At 42.1% G+C, this 14,975-nt stretch overlaps 1 protein-coding gene across 1 annotated transcript in view; it reads left to right on the top strand.

Annotated features, from left to right (window-relative positions):
- The window catches only part of CD40 (CD40 molecule), a 37,708-nt gene that overhangs the window by 16,948 nt on the left and 5,785 nt on the right, over positions 1-14,975 (top strand). The window contains exons 3-6 of the mRNA XM_044297866.1: positions 1,162-1,287; positions 4,777-4,923; positions 5,690-5,783; positions 14,545-14,603. Of these exons, the coding sequence (XP_044153801.1) occupies positions 1,162-1,287; positions 4,777-4,923; positions 5,690-5,783; positions 14,545-14,603 (426 nt within the window). The remainder of the gene's footprint in view (positions 1-1,161; positions 1,288-4,776; positions 4,924-5,689; positions 5,784-14,544; positions 14,604-14,975) is intronic.

Raw genomic sequence — 14,975 nt, 5'->3', positions numbered from 1 at the left:
TTGGCCACGACTGTACACAATTACGTCTCCAATAATAGCAGATCACAGTATTTATAGGGTCGCTAAAAATAAAATAACAAACCAACTTTATTCTGTCATTTGGTGGAATTAGAGTCTAACCTTTAACATTTTAAATCTGATTTTTTTTTTACAGATTGCGTAACATTGTTCATGGTTTAGAAAAAAGGAACTGCTTTTTTCTTGGAAAAGTGTCATTCTTCTCTATGGAATGTGTCAGCTTGTAAGCGGGTGGTTGAGGGTTCCCCCTTTGAAAACCATATTGATTAAAAAGGCACTCCAATAAAAAATACCCTCCCCATGCAGTGAGTTCCTATGTGACTGCGGGTGTGTTGTACTGTACTCACATCATGTGGTTCCTGTACAGTCTTGCCTGGCCTGAGCTGGTGACTTCTGCTAATCGCTCATTTACACGTGAATTAAAAGTACTTTTTTCCAGAATGAAACAACGGATCACTACGTGAAGGGTATTCAGCTGAGCTAGCCCTACAAAGCCTTGTGCTTGGTTTAACACAGTAAATTTCCTGGTGACAGACTCCTTTTAAGGCAGATAACTCCTTTAAGAACTTATACAAGACTTTTCTTCTCTATTGGCACCAAAAAGTATCAACTAGTCCAAAAGTTACACCACGCTTCTGTCCTTCAAAAGTATTCATACAGCTGAGGGTTCTTGCCGTGTGGTTTTCAAGACAGTGCCAAGAATGTACAGGTCCATTCTTGGTGCGGTTACCGTTTGGACCCTTCACAGAGCCACATTTGATGGAGCTAAACCTAAAGCAGGCCCGCACGAGAACCCACGGCAGATACCACAGCACAGCGGTTTCTGCCATGGGATACCCACCCTAAAGTCCCTCTCTTTTGAGATGGGGGAGTGGCATGAAACTGGGAGAAGAGCACCATTATTATTTGTATTCTAGCGCCCTTCTTCCCTGTGTATGACTTTATGTGTCCATAACTAATAAGAATAGATTAGAACACGATTTTTCAAGTGTCTCCGTGAACTTTGTCTTCTGCAAATTTAACTTCAGTGACCTGCCTGTGGGCACAGGTTTGGTCTCAGAGCTTCATTTGCTATTTTTCTCAGTTCGTATATTAGGCTAGTTATTTTTCCTGTGTTTTAATGCCTGAATCCATCCTTCACAGGAAAGTGGTTGTTGAGAGACTGCACAAAGCAAAATGACACCGTGTGCATCACCTGTTCTGCCGGCGAATACCAGGATAAATACCACAGAGAAACTAGCTGTTTGCTGCACAAAGAATGCAATGAACGTACGTGTGACCTATCTGTTGTTTCTCTTCTGTGCTACATTTTCCCTGTGGTGCTTGTTCAGACATATTGGGTAGTAATATAGGAAATAGTGCTGTGAATTCAATCTCAGATATTTCACTTCATTTCTAACCCTAGGCAGGTGACAACTTTGTTTTTGTGCTTGTTTACAGTAAGTGCCAATGCCAAAAATATAGTTGACCCAATACTATGAGTGGTTGAAGCATATACTTTAACTTTTATCATTTGTAGTGTATAGGAGCTACTGTAAATTGACAAATTTATGACTGTTTGCAAAGTTGCTTCATTTTTTTTATTGTAGATACATTGCAGAAATTAAAGAATCCTAAATGGATTGTGCCTAGGATAGGATAGGGAAAAAATATGTGATCGGTAGGGATCTGACTGCTGGGATTTATTCTCTATTGGATTACTGGAGATAACTGAGAACTGTTCTTAGCTATCTCCGAAAATGGGGGGTAGTCATCTGTTATGGAGATGGGAGGTGGTCATGTGTTGCTTGTGGCCACGACACTACTGAAGCCAGTTATTGACTGCAGCAGAGTATGTGACCATACCCATGCACCTCCAGATGTAAACAGTCCGGGGACCGGAACGTGAACATGTGGCATTCAGAGCGGCGGAACAGGAAAATATGAATCTTCTATTTACTGAGAGAAGTTACGGGTGTCAGATAAAAAGCTTACATTCCCAGAGAACCCCTTTAACCGTTTGCCGCACACATGACGCCAATAGGCGTCAGTGTGGCGGCTCTCTCAGGTCTCAGCGACGCCTATTGGCGTCATCTCGTGAGACCCGAGATTTCGCATGAGCGCGCGCAGAAGCTGAGAAGTTAAACTACAGCCTGCCAGCGCTGTAGCAAAACACGGACACCGGCAATGTGCTTTCCGCATTTTGCGGATCCGCACATTGCCAGAACTATATAGAAAATGCCTTTTCTTGTCCGCAATTGCAGACAAGAATAGGACATGTTCTATAATTTTGCGGAACGGAAGTACGGACCCGGAAGTGCAGATCCGCAATTCTGGATCCGAGCGGGACAAAGTCATTTCTATGTTCCCATAGAAATTAATTGTTCCACAATTCCGTTCCGCAAAATGCGTAACAGAATTGCGGACGTGTGAATGGGGCCTAAGGGTCCCTTATCACTGCCAGATAGTTAGCGCCCAGCCCACCGCACCGCAGTCACTGATTATTTGCTGATTAGCATAATCGCTGTCGCTAATCAGCACTAGTACTATATAGTATCTGTAAGTGATCAAGACTGATCGCAATCAGATCTATATCAGTACATTAGGGTCACCTTAGGCTCTACAAAAAACGCAGTGTTCGCCCGATCAGGCCTGATCTTGTTAGCGGAAATTTATTTATTTTTTTTTATTTTTTTCTTACAAAGTCTCATATTCCACTAACTTGTGACAAAAAATTAAATCTTACATGAACTCAGCATACCCCTCACGGAATCCAAATGCGTAAAAATGCCCTGTGAAATCCTAAAGGTATTCATTCGAATTTGGGCCCCTTTGCGCATCTTGGCTGAAAAAAAGTGGCACATGTGGTATCGCCGTACTCAGAAGAAGTAGGACAATGTGTTTTGAGGTGTATTTTTACATATACCCATGCTGGGTGAGAGAAATATCTCTGTAAATTAACAACTTTGTATAAAAAAAGGGAAAAAAGTTGTCATTTACAGAGATATTTCTCACACACAGGATGGGTATGTGTGAAAATACACCCCAAAACACATTGCCCTACTTCTCCTGAGTACGGCGATACCACATGTGTGACACTTTTGCAGCCTAGGTGCGCAAAGGGGCCCAAATTCGAATGAGTACCTTTTAGGAGGGCATTTTTAGACATTTGGATTCCAGACTTCTTCTCACACTTTAAGGCCCCTAAAATGCCAGGGCAGTATAAATACCCCACAAGTGACCCCATTTTGGAAAGAAGACACCCCAAGGTATTCCGTGAGGGGCATGGCGAGTTCATAGAAGATTTTTTTTTTTTTGGGCACAAGTTAGCGGAAATTGATTTATTTATTTTTTGTTTAGTTTTTTTCTTACAAATGCTCATATTCCACTAACTTGTGACAAAAAATTAAATCTTACATGAACTCACCATACCCCTCACGGAATACCTTGGGGTGTCTTCTTTCCAAAATGGGGTCACTTGTTGGGTATTTATACTGCCCTGGCATTTTAGGGGCCCTAAAGCGTGAGAAGTAGTTTGGAATCCAAATGCGTAAAAGTGCCCTGTGAAATCCTAAAGGTACTCATTGGAATTTGGGCCCCTTTGTGCACTTAGGCTGCAAAAAAGTGTCACACATGTGGTATCCCCGTACTCGGGAGAAGTAGGGCAATGTATTTTGGGGTGTATTTTTACATATACCCATACTGTGTGTGAGAAATATCTCTGTAAATGACAACTTTTTCCATTTTTTTATACAAAGTTGTCAATTTACAGAGATAGTTCTCTCACCCAGCATGGGTATATGTAAAAATGCACCCCAAAACACATTTCCCTACTTCTTCTGAGTACGGCGATACCACATGTGTGACACTTTTTTGCAGCCTAGGTGCGTAAAGGGGCCGAAAGTCGAACGAGTACCTTTAGGCTTTACAGGGTTGCTCACAATTTAGCCCCGCCCAAAATGCCAGAACAGTAAACACACCCCACAAATGACCCCATTTCGGAAAGTAGACACCCCAAGGTATTCACTGAGGGGCATAGTGAGTCCGTGGGAGAGAAAAATTTTTTTGCCAGAAGTTAGCAGAAATGGAAACTTTAATATTATTTTTTTCCTCAGTGTCATTTTCCGCTAACTTGTGAAAAAAAATTAAATCATACATGAACTCACATGCCCCTCCGCGAATACTTTGGGGTGTCTTCTTTCTAAAATGGGGTCATTTGCGGGGTATTTATACTATCCTGGCATTCTAGCACCTCAAGAAACATGACGGGTGCTCAGAAAGTCAGAGCTGCTTCAAAATGCGGAAATTCACATTTTTGTACGATAGATTGTAAACGCTATAACTTTTGCACAAACCAATAAATATACACTTATTGGATTTTTTTTATCAAAGACATGTAGCACAATAAATTCTGACACAAACTTGTATAGAAATGTAATTATATTTGAACAATTTTGCCAGAAAAAGTTAAAAATACAAAATTTTTTGAGAAAATTGCGGTCTATTTTGATTAATATCAGAAAAACAAAAAAATGTCAGCAGCAATCAAATACCACCAAAAGAAAGCTGTATTTTTGAGAAGAAAAGGAGGTAAAATTTATTTGGGTGCCAAGTTGCATGACTGAGCAATAAACCGTTAAAGTTGTGAAGTGCCGATTTGTAAAAAAGGGCCTGGTCACTAGGGGGATATAAACAACCTGTGGTCCTTAAGTGGTTATGCTCTTCCGCTATTTCTCTCTGTACAATAGTTTTCTAACCGACTTGCTTTTCCTACATTAGAGCTTGGATTTGAGAAGATAAGCGAAGGAAACCTAACCACAAATGCAAACTGCAGATGTCAAGTAGGAAAGCACTGCTCGAGTGCAGCCTGCGAAACATGTGTGTTGAACAAAGTGTGTGGTCCAGGAGAAGGAGTTGTGCAAAGAGGTAAGACGTGGCCGGCTGTACTGGGTACCGGAGGTGCGCATCAAGCATCCTGTAAAAAATGTTCTCTATGCTGTTCTCTGTTGGACCAAGTAGCATGTTTATTACACCTCAGTGTTAATAGTGACTACACCTGACCATGTCATCCAGGCACAGTGAATATCACAGATAACCTCTTTAATACCGAAACCTCCCTTTTTAATATGGAAACTGATTCTGAAAACTAGCATTACATGGATCCCATTCAGAGTCCACCAAAGCAGCCCACTCGGGATCACAGTTCTATGGGAAAACCCCTTTAAAATGTAGCGCTTAGTTAGCGCATGTTCACATATGCGTTGGAGGCTCTGTTCGGGGCGTCGATGACAGAGTTTGTCAAAAATAGCAGAGAAAAAAATCCTGCATGTACAAACATTTTCCAGAACGGAATCTTAAAAGACCCCACTATAGTCATTGGGGCCTATTTGGCTCTGTTTATTTCAGTTACGTGTCGAATCCGTCACTTCCGTTATTTTTGTTGTTTTGTTACGGAGCAAAACAGAAATAATAGCACTGATGTGAACATGTGAATTTTTTTTATTACTTTTTGACTCGGAAGTATTTAACATTGTATACAGTTACATACAGTGTATACAAGCGTGGTCTGGTTATTTAGGGATGGCATGATTATGAAGTGGTATTTTACAAGTTATAGCAATCATTTTAATTTATTAATTTTTTTTTACATATTTTGGAAGCTTTTTACACTCTTATGTATTTATTTTTCCAGCTACTAGTGTTTCTGACACCAAATGCTCACCATGCAATGTGGGGACATATTCTGATACAGAATCAGAGATTGAGCCATGTAAAGACTGGAGCAAGTAAGTAACCACTTATATACCCTGGATCCTGGTTTGGAACAGTTTTATGTGATATAAATGTCAATAGATAAGTGTACAGCTACAACGATGTGGTCTTTTAGGCAGAAGATTGCCAATAATTAATTTAGTTATGTAATATTATTATCTAGCATATGTAATAAATCAATTTTTTTACTGAGTAAATTTAACCCTTTTCATTTTTAATTTTCTTGACCCCGTCTAATTTAGCAAATCTGATGTGTGTCACTTCATATGGTAATAGCTTTGGAACGCTTTTACTTATCCAAGCCATTCTGAGACTATTTTCTCATGACACATTGTACTTCATTTTAGTGGTAAATTTGAGCTGAAACATTTTACCTCTGTTTATAAAAAAATAAAAGACAGATTTCGCGGGAACAGTTCTTGGGTGTTCTGTCCCCTGAGATACCAGTACACTGTAAAACTCCCAAAACGTACTCTGGTTTTCTTTCCAAAAAAAATTAAAAAACTTCAAGGAATTCACCTAGGGCTATAGTGATCGGCTTGACCCCACAGGTGCTTCATAGAATATTTTTAAGATTGGGACACATTAAAAATTATGTTGTATTTCAATTATATGTAGTTTTAACTCACTGAAAGGGATCGACGATTTAAAAAGTAAAAACAACAAAATGTAAAAAAAAATAATAATGTATATTTCTGGTTAAAATATATTAGTCCCGTGATTGAAATTAATATAAAAGGCTCTGGTGAGTGTGTATCAGATGGGGGGGATTCTCCAACCCCCACAGTTTAAGTGGACAGTCAGCTGGCTGTTTGTACTATGTCCAGTGAGCCAGAGCTGATCCAGAGTAACAAAACCTCACCTCCAATGCGGTAACAGTAATCAAGCTAGGACTCTAATTGTGTCCAGTCACAGGGCTGTCATCCTAGTATTAGATGGCTAGCGTCACTAAAGCATCGGATGAGACCCATGTACTGTATTAGATTCCATGATCTCACGGGACACTAGCTACCTCTATGCTCTAAGTCTGGCTAATAATCATACCCCCTGCTCGACGCGTTTCTTTTAGTCCTGTGACTGACCGTTCATCAGGAGCTCATAAATAATAGAGGTAGTGTAAATAGTCTAGAAGACATAGAGAGTTGACGATTGATGCTGCATTGAGAGTAGTGCAGCAGCACCGGCGCTAGTATGGCCGTGCGCGCCCGCCCACCTCCGCTGTATAAGTAGGGACTAGGGTGTGCTTAGGAGGGAGACTTGACTGAAGTGGCCAATCACCAGAGAGGGGCGTGTCACAGCACAGTGAGCCGCCCCAGGTCTCGGGGATCCACATCATCGTGTGCAAAAATACTTCCCAGCCTACATAGAAAGAAAGGAGGGATCTCCAAGAGGCATTTTTATACAGTAGCTAGGTGAGGGAAGGGGTAAAGGAGGAACAAATATGCTTACAGGAGAGAAGTGTGCCCACACACAGGTACTGTGAGCCATCAATGCATACCTAATAGGGGCTGGCCACCCTCACATCATATGATAATGTTGATCACATAGAAGGCAAAGCTAGTATGTGCATAAATATCCAAAAGAAACGTCACAGGGACGAACTTCAGAGAGATAGCAACCTAGCTACAGTATTATATATCATATCAGTATCTCTCTGCAGTTGTCACGGCCTTTGATTTGCGCTGTGACACTGTTACCACACTTGCTTTTGCCTGCGACAACGTGTTGCTGTGAGAGCATGCAGTGGCAGTGTCTCGGCCTTCTAGGTGATTGCCACGCATGCTATTACCAGTGGTAATGTGTGGTTTGGCATGCTTGTGTGTGCACTTCCCCTATAAGTTGTAGCCTCGCTCTGTCAGGTGCTGTAAGGGTTAACTCCCTGACTGGGTGTGGTCACTGGGGTTTTATCCCCTGTGGCTCCCTGGCTGGAGTCAGTTGTACTTCAGCTGTCGTTGGTGCTGGAGCGCTGCTCCAGTCCAGGGTGTTCCATCTGTCCAGTGAGGGCCACCCTTGTGGTCATTAATGTCATCCCGGTGTCTCCTTCCCTTCCTGTCCTTATTTGTATGGAGTGGGTTAGGTTCAGGGTGTTTGTATGTCTAATTTGGTGTTACATGTCTGGTGGTGTTTGGTGTCCAGCATGTGTGCTAGATATTCCCCTGTCTCATGTTTGTTGCAGCTATGGATGTCCTGGGTTCCTGTGTGGTTTGTGGTGTGTGCTGTGTCCTTTAATGTTGGTGTGGACAGCAGCACTAGTGCACGGGTTCCAGTCAGTGTGTCTGTGGCAGGTAAGTGTGTTATTGGTTTCGCTTACCTGCCATCTCCATGTGCTGTATGTGTTCCCCTCTCCTTGCAGCCTGGCCTCAGATAGAGACTCCTGCTCCTCCATGACTGGGATGAACAGGTCGTCTCTTCCCTGCTCCTTGCTAAGGGTTTCTAGGTATCCTGAGTATGAGTCGTCCTACCTTCGGGGTCCGCTCATACGGTGAGGAGTCAGGGAGAGGATTAGGGACGCTGTAGGAGGTGACCTGCTCCCTTATTTCTCCTTTTGGCCAGGCTGATCCCCTTTTACCCTTTGCCACCGCACGGTGGAGGGTTTCCCCCACTCCCCATCGTGACAGCAATTCGGTCACCCACTGTTCGTTCAGTGAGTGACCTCAAAGAAAGAGGAGAGCATCAAATAAAGGACGTGGCCCTGGTCGTGGTACTGCTGGTGTTGGTGGAGCTCCTGTTGCATTTCAGCAACATGGTGGAACAGTATGTGCGCACACGCCTACAAGTACTGACTGATGGGTCTGCCCCATTCAACTTCTGGATCTCCAAATTGGGCATATTGCCTGAGCTTGGCCTTTACGCCTTGGAGGTGCTGGCCTGCCCTGCGGACAGTGTATTGTCCGAACAAATGTTTAGCACGGGCGGGGAGGGGGGGGGGCAGTTATCACAGACAAGTGCAGCCGCCTTCATTAAAATGAACCAGGCATGGATCCCACAGGACTTGACCGTGCCTTGTGCTGAATAGACAAGTATACTGGCCGCACCCAGCCATTGTTATACTCCAGCGCACTTTCTCTTTGCATTTTCTCTTTTCCATTTCCCAATGTTTTGGGGCCTTCCCAAGTTTATAAAAAAAAACAAAAAAAACCCACTCTTGGCTATCTCCTACTTCTCCACCGCCGCTTCCACCACCTTCTCAACCTCCTACTCCACTTTGACCTACGCCTTCTAGTTCAAGATTATTATTTTTAAAATTTTTTCTATTCTATGTTTGTTTAAGTAATTTCCCTATCCACATTTGTTTGCAAGGCAATTATCCTGCTCTTACCCCCATTTTGCTTCCTTTTGCAGTCCTCTAGCCCTTAGGCCTCGTGCATACGAACGTGCCGTGTATTTGCAGAACGGAACAGACGGACCATTATACAAATGCCATGATCTATAATGTTTGTGGGGTCACGGAACGGAGCATTGAAGTGAATGGGTCCGCACCCGAGCCGCAAAAAATGCGGCTCGGATGCGGAACCAAAACAAGATTGTGTGCAAGAGGCCTTACTATGACTATTTTACGGCCATTTTAGTGCACCAAAGTTCGGGTCCCCATTGTCTTCATTGGGGTTCGAGTTCGAGTCAAATTCGGGTCCCGAACCTGAACTTTGACCCGAAGTTCGGCCGAACCTGGCGAACCTGAACATCCAGGGGTCGCTCATCCCTAGTCGCAACTAAACCCATTTACGTATATTAGTTGCGATTACTTGTGTTGTAGTATAATCCTTGGTCATGCAACACATGTCAAGGGCAAAGTTGTCATGTAGCCTTACGGGTGCAGCACTAACTTCTACATGGCATGTGTACTGAAGAAATGTTCCTGTTCCGCTTGAGTATACAGAGATTTTCTCAAAATAAAGGCGATGACAGGCAAATGAGCGTGTTCTGTTTTATGACATATCAAAATATTGTTTGTAGGTTTCGTTTTCCTTTAATGTCACCCTGTCATTTCATTTATTTGTTAAGTGGAAACTGCCATAATGAATATAAATTATAAATGTGCCGTTTCCATTCTGTTTATTAATAAAATCTCATGGCTGCAGGGAAAAGCGACTTTGAAGAACGCAGTCGAGATAGCTGTTTAATTGCAAAGTGTTGTGAAAACAGGCAGCAGTGATATAAATGTGTTTTATGTGGAGAAAGCCCCAATCTGCTTCAACATAATACATAATATCTGGTAATTCTTCTATAAAGCCACGTAAAATGTGCACAGCACATCGATTGCTTTGAAAGAAAATAACTTCTCCCTTTCACAGCTAGGGTTCATAAAATATCCGTCGATTACAATCCTGATAGGTTAATGGACTTGCTATGAACCTGGCCCTTCAGCATGTCTCAGACAGGGAAATTAGATTGCGGGACTAATTGAGGACAGGGACTATGAGAATGGTGACAAATTCTGTACAGGCCTGTCGAAAAGGTTGACACTGTATAAGCAACTAAAAAAACATTTACCATAGTCTATACACCTTGCTAATTTTAACCTTCCCAGAGCCATAGTTTTTTTATTTTTCAATTCACAAGTTGCACTTTCTAATGTCAACTTTTTATATTGCAATTGGATACGTTATAAAGTAGAAAGCTGGAAAAAAATTCCAAATGGGGTGGAAAAAATTCAAGTGTGCTATAATTTTATGGGTTTTGTTTTTATGGCATTCCCTTCATTCTCTGGGTCAGTTCGATTACAGCAATACCACATTTATATAGTTTGGGAAAAAAATATTATTTATTTTTTTATTTTTTGCATCGCCATATTCTGACCCCCCATAACTTTTATCTATGTCTATCTAAGGAGCTGAGTTAGGGCTCATTTTTTCAGGGTAATCTACAGGATTTATTTATAACATTTTGGTTTCTGTATGACTTTTTCCACTACTTCCACTACTAAAAATGGCAAATCGGACATTTTGATTATTTTTTTCTGTTACTTCGTTCTCCATAAGGAGTAATTTACATTTATATTTTAGTAGCTCTGTGTCACGGCTGAGGATGGGGAAAACCCTCAGCCGTGCGAGGCCCGAAGATGGTAGGTCGCTACTTGGTCAGGACCAGAGAATTAGGGAGCAGGTCACCTCCTAGAGCTTCCCTAATCTGACCCTGACTCCTAGCTACATGAGCCGACCTTGAAGGTAGGAGGGCTCATGCTCAGGAACCTCGGATCCCTACTCACCCTCCGCAGATCCCTGGGCTAGGAGCTGGGTAGACAGCCCGTTCCTCCTGGACGCGGAGAAACAGGAGTCTAAAGTGGCCAAGCTGCAAGGGGATAGGACCATGAACAGCCTATAGATATGGCAGGAGGATGAAAAGAACTTCCACACCTACCTGCCACAGACACACTGACTGGATCCCGTGCAATACAAACTAGTGTCCACACCCAAACTTAAATGGACACAGCACATACACAAACACACAGGAACCCAGATCCATAGGTGCATAAAATATGAAAAGGAAAACAACCTCAACTAAACATCACATAAAACATTTATACATCTATGACCACAAGGGTGGCCCTCACTGGCAGATGGTATAAAGTAGGAGGATGACTCCAGCAGACCATGGCTGAAGTACCCCTCTGACTACTGCTCTCAGCAGAGGCTATATAGGCCCAAGTAGCCACACCCACACAGACACACCCAGTGCACACACACTAGGAAGGAAGTTAACCCTTCCAACACCAGGGAAGGGAAGACAGCAACTTAAAGGGGAATACACACACATAAACAAACCCCATGCACACCAGACATGGAAAGTGCACACCTATCACACTAGTTGCCAGAGACAACTGCCTGCTATGACAGCAAGCAGCCTAGCAACCAGCTCCAGCAGCTCTACTGCCACATAGCTAATATTGCCAGCGGCAACCACAAGTGAGGCAACAAACTAGCGGCCCTCACCTGTGATTGAACAAGCAACCAAACTGCAGGCAACAGCAAGCGGTTCAGGAGTCACCACCATGGCCATGGCCATGACCCTTTGGAACATAGAGGTGCATATATATATATTTTTTTTAATGAGGGGTAATTTGTATATTTTTTTATGTTTTATATTTTTAAAAATGTTTTCCTTGCTCCTCCTATATATCACTGTGATCTAATATAGTAGTATATGGTAAATTCAGTATAGTCCAATGCAGCACTGCCACCTGGAATATACCTGTGATAGGCCTGGTAGGTTTATGGCGCATGTCATCAAGGCTGCCATATTGAATATTTCTATCTCAAGAGTCAAAAGTACCCCCCAAAAATATTTTTACTTCATACACCTGTTTTTACATTAGCGCTTTCCTTCCCCTGTTCTCAGCATCACTGCATCCTGGCAGGATGTTTGCATCAGCTTACTGCTGGGTTTTACTCTGCAATGTTTTATAGGGCTGGCATGACCTAACTCACATGAAGAGGGCAGGTGTAGTGGGCATGACTACTGCAGAGGCAACAGTGCAGCAGGCATAGCAAGCCTGAGAAACCTAGCATAGCATTTTAGGTTTGGTTAGGAAACCCAGCAGAAAGCTGATAAAGCAGGAAGGAAGTAACCCACGCGAACATCCTGCCAGGATGCAGTGATGCTGAGGACAGGGAAGGGAAGTGATGAAGTGAAGACTAATATATATGACAACAATATGCAGTGTATGCAGTTCTCTGGGCAGATAAAAATGTTATTGTGGCACCAGAGAACCCTTTTAATCAATCCTTTTCTTTGTAGTCAGTACATGGGGGTATAATGAGGATATATTGAAGAAGATGTTACAGCTCATGCAGATAATGATCTTGCTGGTCAGAGGCACTTCTGGGATTGTTAAGGCAGATTTATCTAATAGTCTAAAAGAAAAACAGTTTTTGTTGCCCTTTGCAAGCAATCACAGCAATGCTTTCATATTACCAGAGTAGTTTTAAGAAACAAAAGCTGAGCCCATATGGACTTTTATGGACAACAGTTTTCTTCTAGACAGTTTTCATAAATGAGGCCCAATAATTGATGCTATTGAAATCCTGGGTCATCCACAGATCTGCTACAGGCAACATAGTGTGTAAGAAGAGAGCTAGCCTCAGCCCTGACCATGTGGATATGTTGACTTTTTTACATTGTAATGCAAAATTTGTATAATTATGTAACTCCTAAATTTGTTTTAATATGGCTTTTGAACATAATGTTTCAAGTAAAATCATATAAACCCCTTTTTTTGTCATTTTTGTGTTTTTTCCCAATTAATCGTTGACATTATCGACAACTAAAGTATTATTTATATACCGGTAATCGTTAGCTGCAGCCCTAATAGAAATGTGCTCTACCCAATGAATCATTGGAAACATTCACATGTGCAGCTATGCAGTCTCCATAGATCCATTAAAACTGGAATTGGTAATACTGAGCTCAGTGACCAACATGGGAGCTGTTTCTGCTCTGCTAAAGCTACTATGAGCCCCAATGTACAGTATGATAACTATGAGCTGCCAATAAACAGTGACAAGTTTCCACTTTAAAGACTTGTGACATTTTTAATTTGTTTTGCATGCTTCCCGCTAACATGAATATCCACTTACATCATGGCTTTTATTCATTTGAATTGATTTTTTCGGTAAGAAACAAGATAACGGTTCTAAAAGGGGTTGTTCCATGATAATGTATGCCCTATTCACAGAAGAGGAGATAAGTGTCTAATCAACTAGCGTCCAACCGCTGGAGCCCACGCTGATTGCTAGAATAGACGCCCATGCTCCCCCTTTGAATCGAGCGGCAGGCACATGCCGCTCGACAGGGAGGGGGCGATTTCAAATGAGAAGGCGGCGCTGGGCACCAGACGGAGATGGGTGCAGCCGGGCACACTGTATGAGGCGACGTCCCCTTGGGCACCTTAGGTAGGTGAATGACAGGTTACAAAAAACAGTTTTATTTGCTAATAGAGCCACAGGCAGATTTAATGAGGACAGTTTCGGATTCAGGTTATTAGTATGGACCTGGCCATATGTTTAAGTTATAGGCCTAAAATGTCATGACCGAATCCCTTTAAGTTTTCATCAAGAAAATCTCCATTGGGTTCATGGTCACCTCTTACCAAAGCCCTTCTCCCCCAGGTACTTAGTTTGGTGAGGAGGCCAGCTTTAGGAAGAGTCCTGTTGTTCAAAATGTCTTCCATTTTAGAATTATGGAGGCCAGTGTGTTCTCGGGAACTTTCTGTGCAGCAGATATTTTTTGGTATCCTTCTCCAGTTATGTGTCTCACACAATCCTGTCTGAGTTCTACATGCAATTGTTTCCTACTCAAGGCTTGTTTTTTGCTCTGATATGCATTGTCAGCTGTGAGACCTTATATAGACAAGGGTGTTTTTTTCCAAGTCATGTCCAATCAAGCAGATTTAACACAGGTGGGCTCCAAATCAAGATGTAGAAACACCTCAAAGATGATCAAGAGAAATGGGGCCAGTAGAGCTAAATTTCTAGCAAAGGGTCTGAACTCTGAATAGATGTGTTCTTGTGAAATTTCAGTTTTTTTTCTTTTTAATACATTTGCAAAAATGTCTAAAATTCTGTTTTTACTTTGTCATTATGATTAATTGAGTGCAGACTGATGGGGGAAAACTTGTATTGTTTTAATTTTAACACAAAAAGAATCAAATGTGGTAAAAGTGAAAGGGTCTGAAGACTTTCTGAATGTACTGTAGGTGCACATTATTTACCACAACTGTTTAATTGCTTACCTACATGCAAAAGTCAACTTTTGCCTAATACGTTTTTCTGCTTTTAGGTGTGGTGAAGAAGAGGTGACAATACAGCCAGGAACTCCTACTACTGATCTTAAGTGTGGTGAGTTATTATCCCCATTCCCCACAAAGGGATGACATTTTTAGATACTGTATACAGTATTTCCTCAATCTGCTCAGTGAAATGAACTAAAAATGAGTCACCAGCAAAGCTCAACAGTTAAGGACATGGCAATATAAAATGTCAAATTGCCTTATAGCTTATTATAAAGACTGTATCCTAGAAAGCAAATCAAATGATATCCCACTTACCAATGGCTGAAGCCTCTTTTAATTCAGTAAGTCTCCTTTTCAAAGTATATCCCCATACCTCAATCACAAAGCCTCTGAATTTTCAGAAGTTGTACAAGAATTGAGCTGGCCAGACCTGTAAAGGAAGAATGACTTACCTGCTTGCCAGCGCTAGCTCCCCGCT

The sequence above is a fragment of the Bufo gargarizans genome, chromosome 6 (genome assembly GCF_014858855.1).
Source record: "Bufo gargarizans isolate SCDJY-AF-19 chromosome 6, ASM1485885v1, whole genome shotgun sequence".
Classification (NCBI taxonomy): domain Eukaryota; kingdom Metazoa; phylum Chordata; class Amphibia; order Anura; family Bufonidae; genus Bufo; species Bufo gargarizans.
This window is presented reverse-complemented; position numbering and strand designations above follow the sequence as displayed.